Source organism: Gobio gobio (assembly GCF_949357685.1).
Source record: "Gobio gobio genome assembly, chromosome: 3".
Lineage (NCBI taxonomy): Eukaryota > Metazoa > Chordata > Actinopteri > Cypriniformes > Gobionidae > Gobio > Gobio gobio.
In genome coordinates, this window is record NC_137099.1 from 45,036,250 (window position 1) to 45,063,028 (window position 26,779).

At 37.2% G+C, this 26,779-nt stretch overlaps 5 protein-coding genes across 7 annotated transcripts; all 5 read left to right on the forward strand.

Moving 5' to 3' along the window:
• Nucleotides 1-1,381: 1,381 nt before the first annotated feature.
• Nucleotides 1,382-5,213, forward strand: ambn (ameloblastin; the record flags this gene model as incomplete). The annotated part of the gene is made up of 7 exons (XM_079813222.1): nucleotides 1,382-1,435; nucleotides 2,748-3,032; nucleotides 3,441-3,485; nucleotides 4,025-4,171; nucleotides 4,250-4,294; nucleotides 4,391-4,429; nucleotides 4,710-5,213. The coding sequence occupies 7 exons, from the start codon at nucleotides 1,382-1,384 to the stop codon at nucleotides 5,211-5,213; spliced, it is 1,119 nt and encodes a 372-aa protein (XP_079669348.1).
• Nucleotides 5,214-7,123: 1,910 nt separating this feature from the next.
• scpp7 (secretory calcium-binding phosphoprotein 7) lies at nucleotides 7,124-8,612 on the forward strand (the record flags this gene model as incomplete). The annotated part of the gene is made up of 7 exons (XM_079813223.1): nucleotides 7,124-7,177; nucleotides 7,362-7,409; nucleotides 7,638-7,685; nucleotides 8,092-8,127; nucleotides 8,220-8,288; nucleotides 8,398-8,484; nucleotides 8,568-8,612. The coding sequence occupies 7 exons, from the start codon at nucleotides 7,124-7,126 to the stop codon at nucleotides 8,610-8,612; spliced, it is 387 nt and encodes a 128-aa protein (XP_079669349.1).
• A 1,070-nt stretch (nucleotides 8,613-9,682) lies between these two features.
• scpp5 (secretory calcium-binding phosphoprotein 5) lies at nucleotides 9,683-15,389 on the forward strand (the record flags this gene model as incomplete). The annotated part of the gene is made up of 10 exons (XM_079813224.1): nucleotides 9,683-9,736; nucleotides 9,863-9,910; nucleotides 10,220-10,294; nucleotides 10,840-10,893; nucleotides 11,092-11,160; nucleotides 11,364-11,393; nucleotides 11,613-11,651; nucleotides 11,789-11,839; nucleotides 11,979-12,062; nucleotides 15,246-15,389. 10 exons carry the CDS (start codon nucleotides 9,683-9,685, stop codon nucleotides 15,387-15,389), a joined length of 648 nt encoding a protein of 215 aa, XP_079669350.1.
• Nucleotides 15,390-15,981: 592 nt separating this feature from the next.
• On the forward strand, nucleotides 15,982-17,782 carry enam (enamelin; the record flags this gene model as incomplete). The annotated part of the gene is made up of 8 exons (XM_079813225.1): nucleotides 15,982-16,035; nucleotides 16,127-16,150; nucleotides 16,237-16,314; nucleotides 16,392-16,427; nucleotides 16,513-16,551; nucleotides 16,652-16,687; nucleotides 17,227-17,289; nucleotides 17,378-17,782. 8 exons carry the CDS (start codon nucleotides 15,982-15,984, stop codon nucleotides 17,780-17,782), a joined length of 735 nt encoding a protein of 244 aa, XP_079669351.1.
• A 1,972-nt stretch (nucleotides 17,783-19,754) lies between these two features.
• cnga1a (cyclic nucleotide gated channel subunit alpha 1a) lies at nucleotides 19,755-23,738 on the forward strand. 3 transcript variants are annotated; one of them, XM_079812385.1, is made up of 7 exons: nucleotides 19,755-19,965; nucleotides 20,090-20,267; nucleotides 20,374-20,427; nucleotides 20,519-20,686; nucleotides 20,788-20,892; nucleotides 21,150-21,256; nucleotides 21,348-23,738. In XM_079812385.1, exons 2-7 carry the CDS (start codon nucleotides 20,116-20,118, stop codon nucleotides 22,844-22,846), a joined length of 2,085 nt encoding a protein of 694 aa, XP_079668511.1. In that variant the 5' UTR covers nucleotides 19,755-19,965; nucleotides 20,090-20,115; the 3' UTR covers nucleotides 22,847-23,738. The 3 variants fall into 3 exon arrangements, with proteins under 3 accessions (XP_079668511.1, XP_079668512.1, XP_079668513.1); XM_079812386.1 differs by having other exon boundaries at nucleotides 19,774-19,965; nucleotides 20,138-20,267; XM_079812387.1 differs by having other exon boundaries at nucleotides 19,791-19,965; nucleotides 20,103-20,267.
• The last annotated feature ends 3,041 nt before the right edge of the window (nucleotides 23,739-26,779 follow it).

The following is a 26,779-nucleotide window of genomic DNA, read 5'->3' on the forward strand; positions in this document are numbered from 1 at the left end:
TAGAAAATCCTCCCATCCATGGCAGACAGCAAATACAATGTACTCTATTAATATTAAACTCATGAAGTACTACTATAAAGAATACACTTATGACATGGTCTACTCATAGTTAAGATCATTGTAGTCAACCAAATTTTAAATATCCAACAACTTGCTGCCCAAGCTGTGACCAAATGCCAATATTAAGCATGCGTAGGCACTCAAAATTGTGAAGTGAAAATAATTTCTGAATGTCATTTCAGATTATAACTTAGTTTTGTTTAATGTAATGGTCAATGCATGCAACTCTGAGGCATTATGCACTACAGTAGGTGTGGTGCAAGTGTCAACAGAGCAAGACGTGGATATGTAATTTTGAGATTTTGAGATTGTTTTGGGTGGGACAGTATGACTCCTGAGACACTACACACTTATTAAACACAGTCTATCTTAAGAGGAAAATTCTTCAAATGCATCTTATCTGTGAGACAGTCACAGCATGTATGGTCTATGCACTGCCTTGCTGAAAAATTTTACTCAAAAATTAGCTCAGTTTAATTTTTTAAAAGTCTTGTTGTTTGCATATCCAGTCACGTTTAGGGAATTCCTGATTGTATCGTTAAAACTGCTGTCTGTGTCTGCATTTCTATTTGGTCTGAACCCAACTTAATAATAACAGTTATCTCACCACAATGTGAAATTAGTATAGTTCTTACTGTGGGAATGACAGAATTATACTGTTATTAACTGAACCAAAGTGGCTTTTCAGGAGCTAGCTGTGGTTTAGCTTTAATCAACATTGGAAAGACGAAATCAGTTAGAAGCAACCTCAGATGAGACAAACGGTTCTGGTGTGGGGGAACACAACCTCTTGATTTATTGAAATAAACCAGATTTCTTCATTATTCTGACACGGTATCCTGTTTCTACTCTAAAATGTGCTTGCTGTGAGAATACATGATGGCATTCACTTACAGACTACCACAAACACACCTAGTTTTTATGATCATATTTATTATCCATTATTCCTTGACTTTTAGTACTGTAAAACTGAACCAATACTCGTCTGGATTCGTCTAACGTTTTAAATGGGCTGATTTGATGATTCATTCAGACACTGAGCATTCTCTAGATTGTACAATTACATTATGGTCTGAGGTTTGATATTGTCTGAGGTCAGAGCCCATTTCTCATGTTTTCTCCAGAGCTGATTGGTTGCTTGAGGAATGGACACTGTTTAAGTACACCCTACTCCACTTACATTTTTTCGTTGTGATCAAAGGATTTTAAAGTGAGTATTTGGCTTTTTTTCTGTCATGCAATATTAGCTATTAAGTTCACGGTTTTCAAGTTGTATAGTGCACATGTATTTACTGTGTGTGTATCTTTAGGTATGACACAAATGAGGCTTATAGCGTTGCTCACGTGTTTTCTAGCTGGAACGTCTGGAGTTCCGGTGAGTCATTACAGTCATCTCTGTTCATACCACTTTGGTTACACTTTATTTTGATGGTCCCATTTACACATTCCTTCAACTAATGTTTTACATACATGTCAATTTACTCTCATTAGAGTACTAGTATTAGTAGACTATTAGGTTAGGGTTTAAGTAAGTATAGAATAAGTTGACATATATACTTGCAAAGTTACTTATAGTCAGTAGAATGTCTGTTGAAGGATCATCACAATAAAGAGTTAGCAGATATTAAGCAGACAGTCTACTAATACTGTGAGTTATTGACATAGGTGCAATGTTACTTATTGTTACCAGAATGCAAGAAAGGGGAACACTTACTTTCTTTAGAGATTTTATGGTTATAGAAATCAAACATCACAAGAATGCTCATGAATGTTCTTTACTTCACTACTGCATTAATAATCTGAGGTGCAGTTAATGGTGACTGGGGAGAGCTATTTTCTCAGTTTGTGTAAACCTACTTAGGGTTTAGAGTATTTATTTTTTTCCAAATTAATTTCACACATGTCTGGTTCAAATATGTTGTCTTGGTTCATTAATACAGTGTATACTATCATCATAGGTGTGACATGTTGAGTGTGTTGGAGCCAACATGAGAGCTTAAAATGTTATCTGATCTAATCAAAAAATTATCCAAGACAAACTTAAATATTTTGTCAATAAAAGACAATTATATATAACAAAACAATGCAGGCAAATAGATGAATAAACGCATTCAGACATTAAGAAAAACACAACACTCCCCTCCCTCAACACAAAGCATCCCAGAACAGGAGACAAATAGACGAGCCAGTACGAATGCTGTACATTTCTTAAAATAATAATTTCTGAATAAAATTTATAGAAGTTAATTATGCCAATTGCATCGGTAACTGTCTGGAATAGAATAGTTCTAATAGCGGGGCACGTTTTAATGCAGTGTTAGAACGTCCCCCATCTGCGCAACTGTGATTTAAACCTGGTTAGTGCTAGATAAGCATTAAATAACTATTTAAACTGCTAAATAACAGATATAAGATTAAAATAACATCAGATTTTAAATAAACACAAAAACAGAGATGAAAAATTAACTTGCAGCTTTACTTTGCATTCACTTTTTTTCTCTAGTGTTCATATGACAACTAGTAAATAAACTAAGTTTCAAGTATGGAAGTATTTAAAACAAGTGTGTTACAACTAGCCCTATGTTAAGTTATGCCCTGCTCACTGTTATAGCATAATGTATTGTTGTTTGTTTACTTGATTATATTGTTCATTTCTAATTGTTTCTCATGAATTAACCTTTTCACAGATCTCCCCAAATACTGATTTGATTGAATCAGTCCCAATGGGAGATATGCCAGCACAAGGAACCTCGGTGATCCAGTCCTCCTCGTCTGGGTCTGAGGTACTGGTACAAGCCCAACATGTGCCACAGCAGTTTCAGCCTAAACCTCCCAGAGTGCCCAGTGGACTTCATCCACAGCTGGGCGCTCTGACCAATCCATGGGCCTCTCAACCCAACCCCAGTACAGGTCTCAGTCAACTTCCAGCACACTTTCAATACTTTCCCTATCCTCATCCCCAGCAAACACAGGTAGGAAACTTTTATAAATTCCCTTGAATTATGAATTTGCTTATTTCTTATCTTAATAACACAGTCCATTAATTATTTTTGGTAACACTTTATTTCAATATTCCACTTTAGACAATATCTGCAATCACTTTATTTTGATGCTCCTCCAGCAGACATTTTATTGATTATAAGTAACTTTGCAAGTATATGTCTTATTCTGCTCACTCTACCAACCATAACCCTAACCTAACAGTCTACACAAACTCTAATGATAGTTAGTTGACATAGTTGTGGACTATCGAAATAAAGTGTAACCAAATTATTAAATGAAATCATATTATTTAAAATACATTAAATAATGTAAATAATAAGATCTATGAAAATACATTTATTCAAATACCTAATACATTTCCCACCTGTATTTTTCAGTTTTTCTACTATCCCATTCTTGGACCACAATCCAGGAACCCAACAGTAAGAGTGTTTCCATTGTTTAGGGTATAAAATATTAGAAATATGTATAGTTTTGCTTGTAGTCATCACAAATACACCACAGGAAGAGCTAACAGACTGTGTGGGTTCAGCAGGTTTATTCTGATATGAGGTCCAAACCCAAACTTAATTAACGTTGTGCTATGTAAGCCTCAAGCAAGCCTTTATGTTTAGACTCTTTGGTAAATTATCAAAAATATTTCGCTGGAGGAAATCTTCTTCTGTGTGTCATGTCTGAGGAGTTTTGATTTATTGAGGAAACCTTCTGCACTTGATGTGTTCAAACAAAGAGGGTTGACGTTATATATTGCCTCATGTGTCAGTAAAATGTGTGCACACAAATAAAATCTGTCAGCAAATTGTCAGTTCAGTATCCAGCAATCCCAAGTCATTGGGTTCATTCACTCTTGATTGAGTCTCAACTGTTCCAGTACTTCTTACAATTGTATTTTTGCTCACTTGTCAATCTCATAAATCAGAACATGTACAATTCGTTTTCAAATGCTCCTTTCCATCATCAGTTCTCCTATGGAGTGCCTGTTTTCCAGCACGCAACATCTCAGCAATATCCTGCTAATGCAGTTCCAGCTTCGCAGCCATTAATGGCACAAAAACAACACAAGCCAAATGCTCACCAAATGCATCCAAACCAGCCTCAGCAACAACAGGTATCAACACAAACATTCTGGACTCAAGCAACTCTAGTGTTTTGAATATCCTAATATATATCATGTGTTTTTCCACAGGTTCAACCATTTATTTACATGGTTCCACAGATTCAACAACGAATGGTGAATGAAGCGATATGAATTGTTATACAATTGAATGTTTATTCTCTAAATATGTTTTTTTGGGGGGTAATTCCTTATGTGAATGTTTTTTTAAAGGCTGGACCATATGGTGGATTGAGTTCAGAAGAAATTCAGGTAAAATAAAACAAGTTTTAATTTAATTTAATTAATTAATTTTTTTAAAATTAGCCCGAGGCTTGACTTAATAGTTCCAAAATTTTGATTTTTCTTCTCGTAACTTCTGTTGAAATGTTCTAAATCTAAATTCTAAATGTCTAAACCTACAACATTTAGCTTATTTAGAAGTGTAAAAAAGATCAGACACCACTGTATCTTTGAAACGTTTTTTTTTTCTTCTTTTCTTTCTTGGAATTAATACATATTTAGCCTAAATCTCTATTTATGTCACACACAGAACATGGGACGTATGGGCCATGTTGACATGCATATGCCTGCGTTTAGAGGCAATGTGTTTCCTGTAGCTGGACCACAACCTGTTTTAAGACCAGCCAATACCTTCCACATCAACACCTTCCCTGCCACTGGAATGACCTTCTCGACCAATACTGAGGTCCAGCCACCTAGCGTTGTAGCTGTACCACCCAGTGGGGATGCCATACCCGCTGCTGATGGATCCCATCCAAATAATGGAGCACTGCCTAATAGGATTGCTAGCATGCAGGACCGTGAGCGAGTGCCTTGCGATCATGTCCAATCGGCTGAATCCAACACTGGACCTTTGTCTCCTGGTCATGGGACTTTTATTTCGGCTGTGTTGCCCACTGTCCAACCCGATCCCCATTACAGTGATCCCAATCTAGTTCCCATTACCTTCCCAACACCAGAAGAAGCTCTTGTTCCAGCGTCCCCACCACTGCTTTCCGATACTGTCGAGACCAACCCTGATATGTACCCCTAAGACAAATCTTTGCATGTCAAGATTTATACAAATATGCATTTTATATCATGCTAATGGTTTATATATTGGGTTATGGCAGCATAATGGAAGTTTTCAAATATTTTCATAGCAGTCCTGATACTGTAATTGGTAACACTTTATTTTGATGGTCCCTTTTGAACATTCTGTTGACTATAAGTAACTTTGCAACTACATGTCAACTAACTCTCATTAGAGTACTAGTACTAGTCTGCTTAATATCTGCTAACACTTTATTGTGATGATCCTTAAACAGGCATTCTACTGACTATAAGTAACTTTGCAACTACATGTCAACTTATTCTTACTCTAAAGTGTGTTACCATAGGTGCAACATAACTTATAGTGAACGGAATGTGTTAAAGGGACCATCCAAATAAAGTGAAACCCTGTACTTTGTTTGCTTGTTACTATTTCTTTATTTTTTATTCTTCCCAGTATGAACTCAAGTTTTTACTTTGTGTTGACTATGTTTTAAAAATCAAAACCTTAAAATGATTTCTGACTTTTGTACTGTGAACTATGTGTGTGGTCCTCAACATATATACTAGACATATAATTAAATACAAAGTTAATTACAGCCTGAGGCTCCTTCTCTGTTGCATACAGTATATCTGTCATCAAATGTCAGCAGTGTTAATAGTACTGGAAAAATGTGCACATTTAACCTAGAGAATATGAGTGAATAAAAATTTGTTTTAAACTATATAATTAAAGTGCAGAGCATTTCTGAAAGTTCTTAAAATGCCAGCAGAATAACAGAATCGCCTAGAAGGGACACATGCAGAGAGGATCAGGGAAACATACTGTTAACTTGTTTTTTTATTAGTTTTTTTTATTATCTTTGATTGCAATTGATCGTTCAGCCAAGGACCAGTTTAGTCATAGCTGTCCCCAACTGATCAGTACATGAAGCATTGTATGGAGGTACATCAGGATGAAGATATCCAATAATAAAAAAATGATAGGATTAATGGCAATAAATTATTCATTTTTTTTTTTAAACGTTCATACAATACCTGGAAAAAATGAACATAATGAAAACCTTATTGGTTAGAATATGTGTATCTTTTCAAATAATTTCATATCATTTTTTTTAAATCTTTACATAAAACTCAACAGTCAAATGAGTATGATTGACTGCAGTTTCCCAGTGTAACATTAAATGTAAATCCAGAATGAAACTCACAGCAAGTAGGTATTTCTTTCTACACAATATATATATATATATACATACATACATATATTGCAATAACCATTTAAATTCAATGGAAAATAATTTAAAATATTGCTTAGGTACAGTGTTGGTTTATTATTTATAATATCATTCATGAATACTTTGTTTTCTAGCAGTGATCCTCATTCAGGTTCTTACAGTATGAACAAGTGTGAACATTGCTATCAAGGAACTATTATGATTTCATCACCTGTGCATCATAAATGCATTTTCTGATTGCGTTTGATTTATTTGTACTACTGTCACATACCTTTAATGTATCGTGCCAAATTGAATATAATTACAATCAGAGCCAAAATTTTGCTTTGAGATAAGCAAAGATATATTTTGCTTTGAATGCATATTTTTGCCCTCTATACAGGATCTTGGCTGGTCACCAAAGCCAATCAGATGCTGATGTTAAGGGCCTTTTGTTTCCAAAGAGAATATAAGGAGTAGATCTAGAAAGCAGTATCACAAAATCCTCCTCAACAATCCTGATCACTGTCTTAAACGAAGGTAAGGTACTATTAATTCAACGAACGACTAAGGTAAACTATTTGGGGTTTTACAATTTAGTGGTGCTTCAGTCATTGATCTACTTTCCTGTTGTAGAAGAAGATAGCAAAAATAAATTGTATCTTTGCATGTCACATTTCAGGCATCATCATTCAACATGAGATCCCTCATTTTGCTGGCCTTTGTCATTGGAGCGGCCTACTGCGCTCCGGTACATGGTTGATTTAACTGTTAAGGGGGAAATTCAGGGTTATTGGGAGAGTTTTTGCCATTGAGATGACTTGGAAAAAGTGTCCCAATCAACTTGAATTTACCCCTGTGTATTTATTCATGAGCCAACTATGACATGAGAATGTGTGATGCTAACATTGACTTTCCTGTTCTCTGACCCACAGCAATTGATGTATTATGAGCTAGAGTACAAACCTGTCGTGGCTCCACAGGTTAGTATGAAATTGATACATGTCATGGGGGGTCAATTCAGGTTGATCGGGACACTTTTCCCCAGTCATTTCAATGGTAAAAAGCATCCCAATCAATCTGAATTCACCCCTATTCATTAATTTATTTAAAATGACAGCCTCACTCACATAGTGCCACACATAGAATTATAGTACATTATGTATTGTATAAAAACATAAATGTCAACTAACTCTCATAAAAATCTACAGGCTCGTCCTGCAGCCGCCGCTGCAGCTATACCTCGTGAAATAGAGATTGTAAGTATGGAGATTACAGATTACTTTTACCATTACTTCATAATATTAATTAGATATTACATTATACTATAGTAATATTTTAGATACACGTTTTTATATAAGTATGAAATGTTATTATATTATATTATATTACACATTATATTATATTATATAAAAATTAGAAAAAAACGGAAAATTAACTGGTAATATTTATTCAGCCAGGATTCATTTTATGGAAATTTACGTTAATCCTTAGAACACAACCTAATGCAATGCGTAATTTAAAATACAGGTAAAATTCCTTCATATTTGTACAGTACATTGTGCCCTATTTTTACTTTATTTTTTATTTTTTACAGTGTATAATATTACGTTATGTGTTATGTTATGCTGTGTTATATTATATACTTTTCTCTTTTTTTTCCAGCTTCTGGCAGCCCAACAGGCTGCAGCTGGAGATCCTGTAAGTTGCAAATGGGTTTCATTTCTTTTCACAGAATATTCATTACTCGTTTGCTAGTTTAGCATGCAATCAGTTTGTCTTATTCTTCACAGGCCCAACCTGTCCGTGGCTTCATTAAACATGAAATTCCCCAGCCCGCAGGCAAAGAAAGTATTGAAGTTGTACGTGTTTCCATCTTTTTTATTCCCCTACTGCTACATGAAATCCATTACGATGCCTCCATTTCTCTACAACCATGTAGAAGTTCATTCAGTTCCCTCTGTTTTCTAGCTGTACCCCTTCGGCTTTCCTCAACCTGCCCCTGCTGTCCCAGCTGCCCCGGCCGCCCCAGTTGCCCCAGTTGCTCCTGCTGCCCCAGTAAAGTCCAAACTGAAAATTTGTGATTTATTTAATAATATCACATATATACGAGGCTGTGTGTAATCCATTGTATTTTTTAGGCTCCTGTTCCAAGTGACGACGATGATGATCATGATGACGACTAAACCAGGTTGGTTGGTAAAGTAATAATTTAAAAAAGTTATAATTAATTTATTACCAATATATCACTGTAATGCCACCAATTGAACCGTTTTTGCAATAGAATATGCAACATTGACACTTAATGACACTGACATTTTAAATAGAGAAAAATCTGGTACAATTTTTATACCAATTATTATAGATTACAGAATAGAAACCTTTGTGTGCAACACATTTCTAAAGCTTTCATTTTTTCTTTTTCTCACAGACGAACGGATAAGCTGACCACCAATTCCTGAACGACAAAGAAGCTGCTTGTGTTTTGCAGATTGACTGCGTAAATGCTTTCCTGCTTTAAAAATAATGATGATCCATCCAATTGTGCTTTCTCAGTGGCTTGATGCATGAGAGCCATAAAATCATATGCTTTTTTTTTGTTTTTTGCAACCGTGTTTTTAAGTCTTGATTTATAATAAAGCATACAATCAATGTCTTGCCTCCTGTGTGTGTGTTATTATTAGAATTTTTGTTGAACAGTTTTTATGTTGTTTATTCATAATACACAGCAATTCCTAGTTTTGTTGAAAATAAATATCCTCCCAAGAAAGCTCTTCAGAACCTGACATTGTTGTTCAGACAGTTCTCTTGCTGAAATTAAACATCACTAAGTTTGTACACAAAAAAACAACTCAGTTCCTATTTTTGATATTTTGTAGCTTCAAAAATATAGGCTGGTGATATCAGCAGTTCCCTCAACTGTTATCATTATAATAATAGCTGACAGAAAAGCAGACAATGTCTGACTACAGGTCATTTTCTCAATAACCATCTTTCTCTATCTGTGAGGTCATGATAAAGTCTAGCCTGAGAGGGATTGGCTAAGCGCTAAGCCAGCGACTGAATAAAAGCATGAAAACTCAGGTCTCAGAGATATTGACTCTACCTGCAACCAAGGTGAGAAAGCTGATTGACCATTTTCGTGCACTGTAAGTGGTTCTGTTTCTATGTTATTGTTCAGAAATAGCACACCCTCATTGGTGTTGTCTGTCTTAAGTCACATTTTTGTTTGTGTAAGGCTGCCGATTCCATAAACATGTGGGCATCTATCCTGTGTCTTCTTCTGGCTGGTGCCGTATCCGCAGTACCAGTAAGTACACGTCAAACCTTTTTAAAGGAATGTCTTTGTACTTATTAAGGCTTGTTTTGTCTGGCTCTCCCAGATGCTGAAACTGATTCTTTTTTTGTGTGTGTATGTGTTTATATCTCTCTCTAGCTTTCACCGTTTTTCAATTATCTCCCTCATTATGGCAACCCGAAGCAGGTGGGGCTAACCACACATGAACATTCTTGACTTTTCCGTATCCAAAAATGGCATAAAAGCCTTCGGAATCTCTTGCTTTAACCATAATCAACACATTGCACCCAGTTTTATGACGAAAATAGCTCTGTAATATTACACTGTATGATGACATGCTACTCCATGACATGTGTTTATATGATATATAGGTTTAACTGACTACCCTGAGGTTGCTACAGAACACGTATTGAACATACTAATTATATAACTAAACTAAACATGTTCTTTTTGGGCATCCACTAAAGTGAATTTTAACTCCTTTCATTTTCTTAGGGGAATAACGGTGGCTTCCAGGGAATACCATCACAGCCACATCCTGGTCTGAACGCACCAATCAGCATGGAAATCGTATGAGCTATTTTTTTTCTGTACATATGACAATTCAAAGTTATATAAAGAGACCCTGTAAAAATGCGCTTTTGGTACCTTAAGGATTTATTTCTGTCTGATCTAAAAAATATATATATTTTCATTAGGTTAGTGTAACCTTAATGGACTGACAAAAATGTTAATTTCAAACAATTTTCAGAAGAAAATGCTATGAAATTTCACAAATGCTTACAAAGCAATGACAATTAGCCTAACAGTCAAATAAACATGACATTTTGTCGAAAGGCTGCAATAGTATATTTATTTGTTAAACATACTCCAATAATCTTTGTTACAGTTACTTTACATTTTATTTAATTTAATTTCTAGACCAAGACCTACCACATGAAGCACATTTTAGGTGACCAAAAAAATTAAGTTTGTGTAACCTAGTGTATTTCAGCCATTAACTTTTTTATTTTATTTTTGTTTTAAGATGGTACCACATTTTAGATTACCTGAACATTTTTTTCTATGCGGTGTGTAACATTCTAAAAGTATTATTATTTGTTATTATTCAATAGATTTTCCCACCGAGATTCCCTACTAATCCAGCAGGGGGCGCGGCTGGCACATCGGTGAGTCTTGTTAAGTTTTGCTATATCTTCAATACTAGCTTGTTTTTCAAACTTATCAGCTACCAAGATTCTTTGTTAGGTGCCTTTTTTTTGTTAGATATAAACTCTCAGCTCAATCAGTTGAATCAATACCACATGTGTGTAAGACATAATTGCTACCATTCACGCTACGGCATGGCTCTCTCATTCTGCTTTCAGTCATTCCCTACACAAGCGTTCATCAAGTACTCTCTCCCAAAAGTCCCCGGCAGAAAAAGCGTGGAAATCGTGAGTGAACAGACCCGAAGGCTAATTCAGCCCTTGCTTTGTCTTTAATAGAAATGTTTCAGTAGCCTATAAGCTGTATAAAGTCAATCCAGCAGAGTGTTGCTTTTAAATAGCCTTTTCTAAAGCCTCATTCGAGAAACATCCTTGCTTATCCCCTCTGATGCCATGAACTTAATGGTGATTTTGTGTTTCTTTCTCCTTAGTTTTACCCCTATGACTTCAGTCAGCGCCAGGTAGGATTTACTTCGAAACAATGGTCCCTCAGACATTGCTAGTACATTTCACATATAAACCAAGAAGCAGCAAGTAACATTTGATTTAAATGTGAAGTTTTGAAGTTGAAATTGATTACATCTGTTGTTATATTCCTGTTTATCACTGTAAAGCTGCTTTGAAACAATCTGTATTGTATAAATCACTGTAGAAATAAAGTTAACTTGTTTAAATTTCAGGACCAACCAAATGTTCCCCTGATACCTCAACTTCCAAATGTAAATTCTTCAAATTACTTGAACATTTTGACTTATGCTATATATATATATATATATTGACTTACATATATATATATATATGACGATTTTACTGTAATATTGTAATTTATTTTTTATATATGTTTGTCTATGTATAGCTCTTCCCCTTCGACTTTATGCCACAGGCAGTTCCTCAACAGCCACCTGTGGTGAGAAAAATGCTTTGAACCTCTTTGGTTTTTTATAATTGCTCAATACAATCATCACTTGCACTGTTATTGGAATTTGCTGAAACACTTGAATCTTGAAACACTGTGAGCTTTTATTGCAATTTTTTTTATTACACAGAACCCACCATTCCAGGATGGTCCTCCACAAACCCAAGATCCTCAGCAGCAAACCCAGCCGGAGCAGCAGGCTCAGACAGGACAGGTGTGTGTGTGTGTGTGTGTGTGTGTGTGTGTGTGTGTGTGTGTGTGTGTGTGTGTGTGTGTGTGTGTGTGTGTGTGTGTGTGTGTGTGTTCAAATGCATATGTGTGAGGAGCAAAAATCACAACCTTCAGTAAAGCTCTGATTTGACAACATAATTACTCCCCCAGTGCTGCATTTAGCCAGGATGCGTTTAACCAAAATGAGAACTTGCGAATCTCGTATGTCAGCAGCAGTTTTGCAGAAAACAGCAGATTATGTGCACCGCACACTTGTTAATTATCTATACTTTCTTTCAGGTGCCTAACAAGCCATGAAGACCGGTGAGATACGGAATATGGTTCATTCGTCCTAATTTTGAACTGCAATATAGTTTTAATAGTGTTTCAATTGTGTTTTCATTCTTGTCTAACATATCATTTCTTATGCCTGCAGGCACATCTTTGAAGCTGAGTGAGAGAAAATGTCAAACAAGAAGAGTGTGGAACTTTTTTTCCCTAATGCTATTTAGAATTAGTAAATACTTTTTTTCTGGAATAATAATTTAAAATAAGCTGATTTTTTTGAACATGAAGAAGATGATCTACACATATATATAACATTCTTTAATATCTGTAATTGCATGGAATACAGATTGAAATGTGCTATTTTGGTCTTATTCTGGTGTGAGAAAATTATACCTTAATCAAAGAAAATGTCAGTTCTCAATATTTTCTCATGTATACTTTTGTGAGTAGTGTTTCAGTAATAAAGTTGATTAAAGAACAACACGTTTAACATTGTATCTGCACTTTTTATCTATCTTTGTGGTAGTTAGCACATGGAATTTTGTGATGCATACTAGCAATTCATTAAACTAATACAAAACATATCTTTTTTCAACATTAAAAAGGATTCCAAGGTTAAAGGGAAATATTTTGAACATTCTGCATTACAATAAACATATTACATGTTAAAACATAGCTTGTTAAAACTTTTGGAGAGCAAAGAGTTTGTTAGGCCACATCCAACCTCAAGGAATTAGAGAATTATTTAATATGCTCATGCAAACAATATTCAGAGAAATTTGAGAGTCAACTTTTCCACATGGATTGTCTTTATATTTGCTCTGAGATATGTTGGCACATTGGGCAACAAGGTTGAGTTTCACTGGTCATTATCATAATGGGTTATAATTAGCTCTGTGATTCTAATTCAGTTCTAATTATATGTATATTATACGCTGCCTGGCCAAAAACAAAAGACACTGTTTGGATTTCAATAGGCAAATGCTTAAGAGTCTATGATTGGATCATTATTGCAGTGATTATATCATGCTATATGTTTGGCAACAGTTCTTCCAACCCTATTGATGGAGTGTTTAGCTTTTCATTTCTTAAACAACCATGTAGGAAGACACATCATGGCCATATTCCAGGATGACAATGTCAAGATTTATCAGGCTCAAACTGTGAAAGAATGGTTGGGAGGGAGCATGAAGAATAATTTTTACACATGAAATGGGCACCTCTGAGTCCAGACCTTAAATTCATTGAAGGTGTTTGGGATGTGCTGGAGTATACTTTGCACAGGGCTTGCCTCTTGCATTGTCAATACAAGATCTTGACCAAAAATGTATGCACCTCTTGATGGAAATAACATCACAACATTTATTTTCATCAAGAGGTGCATCCTTTTTGGTCAAGATCTTTACTGACAATGCCATGTCTATCTAATTAAACCCATGCAATTTGTTTTGTTGGTATAAATTAATGTATTTAGGTTGATTCAATCATGTTAAATAATATTTTTGGTTAAGTTATAATTCTTTCCCCCAGTGGAGTGGTTTTAGTTTGCGATAATGGCTACATTATCATGATTATTAAGGCAATTAAGTAAATGGACAGGACATACTGGATTATTATCTGGCAAATAATGAATTATAAATTATTTAATATACAAATTATATATATATATATTTTTTTACCACTGAATACTGGATGACACGATAAACTGAATATAAGTTGAAAAATGAGTAATTAATTTAATTAAAATGTTTTTTTTTTATTAATTATAAAGGAATTACCTTAAAGTTTGTGAATCGATAACAGGTTAAAACTGGAGAAAATAGAGTTGAAAGCTCAGTTTTATATAAAACAAATTATATATATATATATGCACACACACACAGACCGATCAGGCATGACAGGTGAAGTGAATAACACTGGTTATCTCTTCCTCACGGCATGGGATATATTAGGCAGCAAGTGAACATTTTGTCCTCAAAGTTGATGTGTTAGAAGCAGGAAAAATGGGCAAGCGTAAGGATTTGAGCGAGATTGACAAGGGCCAAATTGTGATGGCTAGATGACTGGGTCAGAGCATCTCCAAAACTGCAGCTCTTGTGGGGTGTCAGTATATATCAAAAATGGTCCAAGGAAGGAACAGTAGTAAACAGAGGCTCATTGATGTACGTGGGGAGTGAAGGCTCAAATTGCTCAAGAAGTTAATGCTGGCTCTGATAGAAAGGTGTTAGAATACACAGTGCATCGCAGTTTGTTGCGTATGGGGCTGCAGTCAGGTGCCTGTTCACTGCTGAAAGGGCCAACAGTGGGCATGTGAGCATCAGAACTGGACCACGGAACAATGGAAGAAGGTAGCCTGGTCTGATGAATCACGTTTTCTTTACATTACATTACATTACGTGGATGGCCGGGTGCGTGTGCGTCGCTTACCTGGGGAACATATGGCACCAGGATGCACTATGGGAAGAAGGCAAGCCGGCGGAGGCAGTGTGATGTTTTGGGCAATGTTCTGCTGGGAAACCTTGGGTCCTGCCATCCATGTGGATGTTACTTTGACACTTACCACCTACCTAAGCATTGTTGCAGACCCTGTACACCCTTTCATGGAAACGGTATTCCCTGGTGGCTGTGGCCTCTTTCAGCCCTGCCACAAAGCAAAAATGGTTCAGGAATGGTTTGAGGAGCACATAAAGTATGAAGTATAAAATATATATATATATATATGACTTATATGCTTGAACTATAGGCATTTGAACAACCAAGATAGTCACCAGTTGACCCTAAGGAAACATCTTATCTAGAATGACTGAAGGGGAGAAAGAGTATTATGTCCTCTCTTGCCTGATTGTTTGAGCTCAGCAAGTGGATATCTATAAACCTTTTATGTTCACATTCTTATCAGATGGAAGACATCCTGGATCTGGATTCCCTAAAGCATAAAGCATATCAACCTTTGAAATGCTTCAAACCTCAGACTGAGAGAAAAAACGCAGACGACAACATCTCCAAAGAAGCTGTCAGTGTGGTCACAACAATGAGGAGCTAAAAGATTTATACCATTTATATCTCCAAATGAATCAGCAAGAAAACATGGATTAAGTCTGTAATTAAGCGTTTAGAAGAATGCGTGATTTAAGCTTCATTGTCATGATCTGTTTCAATTAGATCAATCAATTTGGCAGGCGCCCACAAGTCCCACTGTCAGCCGAAAGGGGCCCCTGGAAAGTCAAATGCATGCAAACGTCACCACAGACAGACCATCCTCCCGTCTGGTAGACAATTTCAATTTTTCGTCTGTCTTTTTGAAGAACTGTGCAGCAAGCAGAATTTCACAATGTATAATTATACATAATGGGTCATTAACAGTTGTAATTCCAACCTTCTTTTAAGAATAAAGGCAAAAAATAGATTTCATTTTTTGCTGAGAGGGGATTGGTCTGTTTCAGGAGCTGCTAAGTATATATAGCAGCCTTGCTCAGTAGTTATTCATTCAACTTTAAACTCCAAGAAGCCAAGCAGTTGACCTTGTGTGTTTCAAAAGAGGTAAGCTCATTCCATTTCTAAGGAGTTTTAACTCATGCATGTGTTACTGGCAGTATTGAATGTCTTTTTTTCTTTCCTCATCATATAAGAGCAATATGAAAGCTGTGGCGTTGTTGATGTGTTTGCTGGGCTCCTCGCTAGCTGCCCCTGTAAGTTCTTGTTTCTACGTCTCAGTTCAAGGCAGCATAACAAAGTCAAAGTTACATTTTTGACATCTTCCTCTTGCTTTGCACATTTTAGGCCCCTGACAGCGGCAGCAATGAGGTAAGACCTTTGTGTGTGATCACAATGGGTGTTCATTTACGGCCTAATGTATTGCATTATGCGTATTTGCGTTGTCTCTCATGCAGCAGGCAATTATTGGTCATGCTAACACAGCTCTGCAGTTGATGGAACTCTACAGAATGTTAGGACAATTGCGGCAACAGGTCAGTTCAATGCCGATGAAGCTAAATACATAGAGGCATTTCACAATATTAACATAATGCGTTCAATGTATTTGCAGGGTTTTGGTGCTGCTCCTGCTGGTGCTCAGCTGCCTGTATGTTAAGCATTTATCCACTTAATTTAAAGACTACTGTGTGAACCTGCTTTATGGATTTGATGGTATTTTCTGTTCCTCATAGGCAGCACCTGTGGCACCCGCAGCACCCGGACCCGTTGATGTAAACCCCTTTCATTCTATCATTTAACATTTAGTGTTTTTGAGGATAAACAATAGCCATTTGAAAAGGACAATTTTTTACAATATTTCTCTTTTTACAGACCCAGCCTCAGGTTTCACCTCAAGCACCAGAGCAGGTTAGCAATGTGCTATTGTTATTTTGTGTCATTGTCAGCCATGGCATGTCAAAAGGTGATGTTGAGGATAGATAACTTATACATTATGTTGTGTAGCAGTGCTAGTGCACAAATTTGTGTTTACAATACTAATTTACATTAAACAGAACTAGAACGTAGAATGATACACAGCTTCTGTTTATGATGTAAAGTAGCATTTAGAGTCCAACATACACCATACATTGCAGACTAGTTTTCTATTTAATGATAAGTAACCTTAGCTTTTAGCTTGACTTTTTGCTACGAATCTTATCGCAAAAACTACGGTGTAATACACTTCTTTATTGGCTTCCCCATTGCACTAAAGGTTCTTTAAATGATTGAGGTCTTCACATAATCTTTTAATAACTGTTCACTGAAAGGTTCTTTGGGGAACCCGAAATGGTTCTTGTACGGTATTGCTGCAAAAAAAAAAAAAACTGGTGTGGTACATTAAACAAGCCTTGTGATTGAGAGCACTTTATTTTGTGTTGACATTGATCTTTGAACATTTCTTTCAGGGCTTTTTTTTCAACCCCGCTCTTTTCGCACCCACAGGAGATGGGTCAGATGAGGAAGGAGCAGTAGGTTTCCTCTTAGCAAAACTGTATCACACATTTCAAACATTAATAGTACTTTACTAGCTGTGTCCCACTTTTCTATCTACCCTAGCCACAGTATCGTGGGTTTTACCCTCCCTACGGCTACCAGCCTGCCCAGCCGGCTGCTCCATTAAACTCAGATGAGGCCGAAGGGGCGGAAGAAGCAGAAGCAGAGGCAGCGGAGGGCGCTGAGGCAGCCGAAGCTGGAGCCGAGCTTGAACCTGCTGGAACCGCTTCACCTGTCGATGCTGCTGTCGCAAACGAGATCCTACCCGTTGATGTCGCTGTGGATGTTCCTGTCGAACCTTCTCCCGAAGTCATCGCTGCTGCTGTTGCCGCTGATCCGACCCTCATCCCAGAGGCAGCGGCAGTTGCCGTGGAAATTGACACCACCTTGCTGGGGCCTGATGTTGCTGCCGATGCAGGACAGGTTTTGGTGGCTGAAGCTCCTGATGCTGCCCAGCCAGTGCAGTGAGAGAGATGATCACAAGCCCCGCCCCCAAGATCCTAACCAATCAGTCACGTCGCTGACATTAAGACCACATCTCTATGGTCTGAACATTGCTGGAACTAAATGTGGCACATACCTGTTGTGTGAAAATGTTTCCAGGCAGATTTATAATAACCTCATTGTAAGAATTGAGCCGATCCTGCTGCAGACAGCATTACTTGTTGTATGTATTCTCTTTCAGTTTCTTAAAATAAAATGTCTTTTGACTTACTGCAATTAAAAGCCTCTTTAATTAACTGAAATGTAGCTATGTAATTAACCTGATATATAGTTATAACTGAACACTGTGTGTGTGTGTGTGTGTGTGTGTGTGTGTAACTATGTATCATATCGTCGCTGCCCGATGAAACTCACGTATGTCCAAAACGCTTACTTTTCAGGAAGTGAAAAAAAAACACCGTATTTCAAAAGCAGTTGAATGTAGCGTTGTCATACTTGGTACGGCATCTTTACATGTAACCATATTCTTGCCAGTGTAATGATATAATCCACATTTGACCAAAATTGAGTTTAAATGGACATACGTGCATATTTTACAGTAACGGTGGTCGATACACGTTCTTCCGATCATTAATTAGAATGGCCAAGTCGCTTTTCAGCAGAGGAATACGTGAGGAATACAGAGGAATACGTGCTGGACATTCTCAGCCTCTTGCAAGCGGTGATAGCAGTATGAGTGAGGCATGTTCTAGTGACAATCATGACAGTAGCATTACAGGCTATAATTTGATCAGTTTGACTGAGAAAAATAAGGCTGAATCTTATCAAAGAGACCGAGTTTATTTACATACTAGCAAGCAAACTAATCTGTGAAGAACTAGATTAGAACTAAACTGTGGAGAGCTTCAATGTCGTACTTTCGGCTATCCAGTGCTGAGCTTCGATGAAACAACTTCACGAGACCGGCGAAATGCTTCCACAGGGCGGGAGATACGCGGCATGATTGACAGCTTTGACACCAAATGGATATACGTGAAAATCAGATGACATGATTTCACAACTTTTCATTGGCCATTTAGATATGTGAAGCATACTGTATACGGAAATGAACCTGGACATTCAATCCGTCGAAAAATCTCAAAATCGGCAAAATGGACATACGTGGTTTTCATCGGACAGCGACGATATATATATATATGAAGACTTCAGATGCAAAAGCCTCTAAGTCCGTCTGACGTTTTTCTTTAAAATAAGCCTTTTTGTCAGGCTTCAATATATAGGTTTCTACCTAAGTACCGGTACTTCTGAATGGGCTGAGGCTGGGAATTAGTGGGTTTGAAGTGAAAGTATTTCATGAATGTATACTATATGCAGAGAGCATTCACTCAGTATTGTTATCTAATTTTTGACCGAAGTGGCTTTTAGAGGCTTTTGCATCAGAAGTCTTCATATATGAATGTAAATGTAAAATGTCCAATCAAACAAAAACTACATATATCCGGCAAAACAGGCCATCTATTTTTCTGTGAGTGGCTGTGTGTGAAACTAAGACTGGCAGGTTTGTATTAATAGGATAAAGCAGATCTGTGGAAGACTGCTGACTGGGCAGATGTTGCTACATGAGGTAAATCTCTCACTCTACTCTATGGCTCACAGTCTAGCAAGCGCATATACACAAATGACACCAGTATGATGTGTGGAGGCAGCAAAATGAAATCATAGCGAGTTAAATAAATACCACAAACAAATGTGGTCATTCTCATGTGCCTTACTAGGTGCACTTTGGTGAATCAATTTAAACGTGAACCTAAAATTAGTTCTGAATATGGAACAATTAAAAACAACAACAGGTTGCCAACATTCTCAGTGTAATGGTATAAATGATGGGTATCATCCATACATTTAGCTTTTGTTGGAGGGAGTATAATTATCTACCGTTCAAGAAGACAGGGAGGAGGCTTTGTCTTTGTCACTCTAGTCTCTCATTAATCTCCAAATCCTTCTCAGGGTCATGCAAGTCTGAGATATCATTACAGAGCACAACAGAACAAATGAACCACAAGCGTACTCCTCCTTTGAAAACACAAGCTGTAATTTGACTGTATCTTTAATTTCACTAGACAGGAGGTCTGTGATTTTGACAAGCGAGTGTGATTCTTCTGATCAAGAGAGAATGGGACGTGATTTAGGTTAAAGGAAAACAGCCGGTGAGTTTGATCTGAATTTGTGGCAATTGTCTTCCTCTTAGAGAATCATTTTATCATCATGTTAAATATTTTTCATGACTTGTAACAAACAGAAAGTCATGTAAATTATAAATCACTGCTTCAGCCTATTGTTCCAGGGTGAGAGGAATCATGACTATTGTACCTACATCAGGGGGTTTTGCAGTCCCTCCACAAGTGTCTCCGATAATGGAGAGTGACACAGAGGAAGACGATGAAGATCCAGTTCCAGCTCCAAGTGCAGGACGTATATTTAACTTCAACAACAGCAACAACAATGAGGAGTAATCAAAGATAATTACATCAATATAATATAATATAATAAACAATTATATTATCATTTATATGAATGTGTATTAGTGACAATAGTGTACTTTGCTCTCCATACAGAGAAGACAAGAAGAAAAAGAAAAAGGAGAAAAAAGAAAAGAAGGAGAAAAAAGAGTAGGTACCACACCAATATTATATTTGAAATATTCTGGTTATAAATAACGTCTAAACATGTTACCGTATAAACCTCTCTGTTGTCCTGTAGGAAAAAAGAAAAGAAAGAGAAGAAAGAAAAAAAAGAGAAGAAAGAAAAGGATGAAAAAGAAAAAGAAAATGAGAAAGCAAAAGAGAAAGAAAGGGAAAAGCAAAAAGAAAAGGAAAAGGAAAAGGAGAAAGAAAAGGAAAAGGAGAAGGAAAAAGAAAAAAAGGAGGGGTTTGTATCTGGATTTTTGTCAGTCATTTCCAATCTGTGATTTTGAAACGGTCAAAGTATCACCGCTGATTATTGCTCATGTCAACTTCATTTTTTTCAAGGCCCAAGGAGGCGTTTGTGATTAACCCAGCGGGACTCCTGTATTATCAATGGCTGCTTATAATCACAATTCCTGTCATGTACAATTGGACAGTTATAATTGCAAGGTAATAATTAGAAGTTCATGTTTTATTAAGACCAGATTACTAGGAGATGAAAGAAGAATACAAATTGAAGACGTCCCCTTTTTAACCTCTGAAGTGTGCTCCCTTACATCTCCATTAGTCTCTTACACTCATATGCTCCAATAGATCATATATTCAGCATCAAAATCCAACACAATCCATAAAATTGGTGCATTTTGGAAGTTTGATAAATGTGTGTTATACATTTGAGAGGATTTATATTGTGTCTCTTTGCATAGAGCCTGCTTTGAGGAGCTGCAGCATGAATATCTACTGATATGGTTCCTCCTGGACTACACCTCCGATTTGCTTTATTTGGCTGATATGGCTTTCAGAGCACGAACAGGTGAATCTAACATCATTCGCAGAATCAGATGTCTTTGTAATGAAGGAACAAAGTTCAGTGACTGATTTGTGTCGTGATTTCATGTCACCAGGGTACCTGGAACAGGGCTTGCTCGTCAAAGATGAAAAGCTCCTTCTCCAGCAGTACAAAGGCAGTCTCCAGTTCCGCATCGATGTCATATCTATGCTACCCACGGACATCTTCTACTTTGTTTTAGGGTTAGACTACCCAGAGATCCGCATAAACAAGTTGCTCCGCCTGAACCGCATGTTTGAGTTCTTCAACATCTCAGAAACCATGACCAACTACCCCAACATCTTCCGAATCTGCACTTTGGTCATGTACATCATTATCATCATCCACTGGAATGCATGCCTCTACTTCTCCTTCTCCAAGTCCATTGGTTTCGGATCAGATGCATGGGTGTACCCTGCTCTCACTGAACCAGAGTACGGAGAGCTCATGCGAAAATATTCCTTCAGCCTCTACTGGTCTACACTTACACTCACCACTATCGGAGAGACGCCATCTCCGGAGCTAGACTCTGAATTCCTCTTCCACGTAGTTGACTTCCTGGTGGGCGTCTTGATCTTTGCCACCATCGTGGGTAACATTGCTACAATGATCTCAAATATGAACGCAGCCCAGGCTCAGTTCCAGGCCAGGATCGACAACATTAAGCAGTACATGCATGCGCGGCATGTCAGCAAGGACCTCGAGGACCGTGTCATCAAGTGGTTTGACTACCTGTGGACTAACCAGAAAGCACAAAATGAAAGAGAGGTGCTGAGGTACTTGCCAGACAAACTACGGGCAGAGTTAGGCATGAACGTGCATTTAGATACCCTCATGAAGGTGCGGATCTTTGCCGACTGTGAGGCAGGGTTGCTGATCGAGTTGGTGTTGAAGCTTCGACCCCAAGTCTTCAGTCCGGGTGACTACATCTGCCGCAAAGGCGATATTGGGCGGGAGATGTATATCATAAAAGAAGGCAAACTTGCTGTGGTGGCCGATGATGGAATCACTCAATTTGTCGTCCTTGGCGATGGAAGCTACTTTGGTGAAATCAGCATTCTAAACATCAAGGGCAGCAAGGCTGGGAACCGCAGAACAGCAAATATTAAAAGCATAGGGTACTCAGACCTCTTCTGCCTGTCCAAAGATGATCTGATGGAAGCTCTGACAGAATATCCTGATGCTAAAGCAATGCTGGAAGAGAAAGGGAGACAGATTCTGCTGAAGGATGGTCTGCTGGAGCTGGACCCGGCGAAACTAAAGCCAGACGAGAGGGACTTGGAGGACAGAGTAAACCGAATGTACAGCACACTGCAGATCATGCAGACCAAGATAAACAAGCTGCTGGCGGAACAGGCGGAGACACAAAAGAATATCAAACGCCGAATTGTCCAGATAGAGCGCTTTGCTGGAGAAGAGGTGGAGGATGAAGATGAAGAGGAGGAGAAGGAAAGGATGGAAGAAACCCAGGAAGAAATGAAAGAAGAAGAAGAGCCAGAGAAAGAGAAGGTAGAAGAAGACAAGGAAAAGACAGAAGAAGAGGCCGAAGAGAAAAAGAAAGACGAGGAGCCATAGGATAAGACCTTATAAGAATAACTCTGAACGAAAATCACAGATGAAGAAATCTACACATTAAATACATTCAAAAAACAAACACCTGTTCTTAAATCTTGTTCTTAGAGTAACACTTATTTGTTTAGCCAATTTGACTTTGTTCATTCATTTCAGCCAATAAATTCTTGTAAAGGCAACTACAGATTTCTTGTCCAGCAAATTAGCAATTTAATTTGTATTCCTTTATTAAATATATTTCTATGTTTTTTTTCTTTCATAAAGTAAACTTTTCATAAGTAAAATTCAAGGCAATACCTTCAAATAGATTGAAATAAAAACACACGCTCTGAACATCACCACACTCAAATAACGGTGACAACAAAATAACAGCAGCTTAAATAAAACCTGCTAACAGAAAAATAATATGCCTTTAACACTATATGTGTAATTTATTCATGTGGCAAAGCATGGGAGCTCTCAAATCAGCAGCATTGTTCAATATGTGAAATTGTTCTAGGGTGTGCAACCGTTTAGGGTGTGCTATTGTGAATACTGTGAATTCAGTTCCTGTTGGGTTTTATAAAATTGTTTCTTGATAAAACAAATATTAAAGATGCAAATATTCGTACTATACTGACCAGTTAGCATGGAACAACTCATTTAAAAAGGTGTTATGGATCAAATAATGTTTACGAAAACAGACAAATACTGTATGAGGTCTTACCAAGTCTGCTTGATGAGCACAAGGGTGCAGCAGAGGACCAAAGATTAATGACCCTTTCCTCTTCAAAACCTGAAAATGACAGCATAGACATCACACAATATGAAGTCATGTCATGACTTTTATGGAGACACTTTAATATATGTTCCTTTTGTTGATAGATAAACTAAAATAAAAGGAGTTTGAATGGGGTAAATGAAAAAAAAAAAAACATTAAAAGGTTTTTGTGCATGTGACATAATTATTCACTAAAAATGTTAAACAAAAAAGTATAGACTGTTTATAGAGGGTGTTGAGACACCTGCCTAATGGGACCACAAGCTTGTTAGCTAAAATATGATAGCAGCACATGTATCAATCGGGTTATGGGCAGTTATCTTCAGAGGTATAACATAAATAATGACTGTTTTCAAACAGGTTTCCCTCAAGCAATATTTCTGCTTACTCAAGCATCATTTCAAAGGGAAGTAATAATATTCATAAACAACATTTTTGTAATAATATTCTTTAATAAAAAAATAAAAAAATAAATAATCAATTCTACATTAATAAATCTTAATAATAGAAGATGAACTGTTAAAGTATGTAAAACTAAGATGTTGGGACATAAAGGAAGGGGAATTTGCATGCGTCAGGTGTTTCTAAAAAAAAGAAAAGAAAAAAAAGACAAATCACAGCTCACAGCTTGCATATGGTTTTTGAGTCACGAATTGGATCATTTTTTGGATCAGCAAGAAAATGACAAATGCAATAAACAAAGTAAGTTCGAACTAGTATTCAGGTATGGAATGTAAAATAACCCTAATGTTCACTGTATAAATTAAATATATATTAATCTTTGTTAAAGTTGTGTTTTGTTTGATTAACATTGAGCAGTAGGTAGGCCTATTTATCGGCTGCTGTCACTTTAAGACCTAACGCACAGATCCATGATGATACACCGATTTCTTTCTCAACTGTTTACGTTCACTTAAGACATAACCGACTGTGTTAATGAGGATACTTGCCAAGACAGGTATTTTGACATATTTTTGAGTGTATGTTTCCATTCAGGAGGAAGGAGATTTGACTCCTGAATTAAAAATTGCTGCCATGTTTAAATTGGGAAGACAAAACATGTCCAAAAATGATAAACTTTCTCTCTGGTTAAACTTTGCAATTACAGTTTTTTACGATTGTTTACACACTAAAATTAAAATTTCCACACAATTAGCAAAACTTTAGGAGTTAGAAGAAGAAGAAGAGTGAGAATGAGAGGGGGAGCTCAAAGAGGAGATGAAGGAGGTAGAGGTAGAGGTAGAGGAAGAGGAGAAGGAGGTAGAGGAAGAGGCATAGGTAGAGGAGAAGAAGATAGAGGAAGAGGAGAAGGAGGAAGAGGAAGAGGAAGAGGAGAAGGAGGTAGAGGAGGACACCTAGGTAGAGGAAGAGGTAGAGAAGGACTTGAAGAGGTGATAGAACCTGAACAAAGAAGACGAGGACCAAATTTGACTCGAGAAATCCGTGCAACACTTATTGACCATGTTATCAACCATGGACTGACACTGATGGAAGCTGGACAAAGAGTTCAACCAAATCTCAGCAGAAATACTGTTGCGTCAGTAATTCGGACATTTCATTGACAAAACAGGTAAGCTAACCACACAGTATACATTGAAACTGAAGCTTGTATAATCAATATTGTTTACTGTGACATTTGACAGTATATTTGACTATATATCTCTATATATATATATATATATATATATATAATCTCTTTTTTTTTTTTACATAGGATTGAGGGTCGAGGACACCAAGGTGGAAGGGGCCCTATGTTTAGTCGTGCACAAGAGGCCGCCATTGTGAACATGGTTTTGGCCAATAATTGTATCAGGCTACGAGAAATCCAAGCCAATATCATCAATGATGACAATATTTTCAATAACATCCAACGAGTCTCTCTGTCAACATTAGGTCGAATCCTAAAGAAAAATCAAATAAACATGAAGCAACTGTATCGGGTACCATTTGACAGAAATTCAGAGAGAGTGAAACATCTGCGCAATGAGTATGTGGAGGTATGCATTGTTCATCTGACTATGGTGTGGTATCATGCACTGCTCATAATGTTCTGTCACAAAAAAATACTGTGCTATAGATATTAAATAGCATCCTATTTTCTTTAATGTGTTTCAGAGAGTCTTGCAAATGGATGCTGCTGAAATTCAACATGAATTTATATATGTGGATGAGGCTGGATTTAACCTTGCAAAAACAAGAAGAAGAGGGAGAAATGTAATTGGGCACAGGGCAATCACCAATGTGCCAGGGCAGCGAGGGGGTAACATCACCCTTTGCGCTGCTATCACACAAAATGGGGTCCTCCACCACCATGCAAATCTGGGAGCCTATAATGCAAATCTGATACTTGCATTTCTTGACCGATTGCATGAGATTGTCACAGCATTACACCAAGTGGACCAGATGTGGTACATTGTCGTTTGGGACAATGTCTCATTTCATCGGGCTGCTCTGGTCCAGAACTGGTTCCATGATCACCCTGATTTTGAAGTTTTATACCTTCCCCCATACTCCCCCTTCCTGAATCCTATAGAAGAATTTTTTTCAGCGTGGCGGTGGAAGGTATATGACCTGCGGCCTTATGACCGTTTGCCCCTCATTCAGGCCATGGAACAGGCATGTGATCTTATTGAAGCAGCTTCAGTGCAGGGGTGGATTCGTCACACAAGGCGATTCTTCCAACGGTGCCTTGCCAATGAAGACATAGCCTGTGATGTTGATGAAATCTTATGGCCTGATCCAGCCAGACGGAGAGATGGATAGTTGCAGTTTCTGTTTACTTTTACTTTACTTTTCTTCAGAGTCAAAGTGTATGTACTGTAATTCATGCAGTAATTTTTATTTGTCTATAGATTTTATTTGTTTACAGTAATTGATATCATTGTTGGTTGATTACTGTAACTTACAATACTGTAAGTATTGAAATAAATACTTGAAATATTCAGTCTGCAGCATCAAGTGTTGTGCAGTGCAGTAAGGTTATAGTAGGCCTACAGTATTTGTCTACATTCTCCTATCTCAAAACAAATCATGAATAATGTTGTGAGTTTCTCACTATTTTTTGTCACCTAAATTATCTCTTACATACAGTAAGAATGTCTGGCTAAAAATCTATTTTTTTTTTTTTTACAAATGTATTTTTTATTTATCACAGCAGTGTGAAACTGGCTGCAATA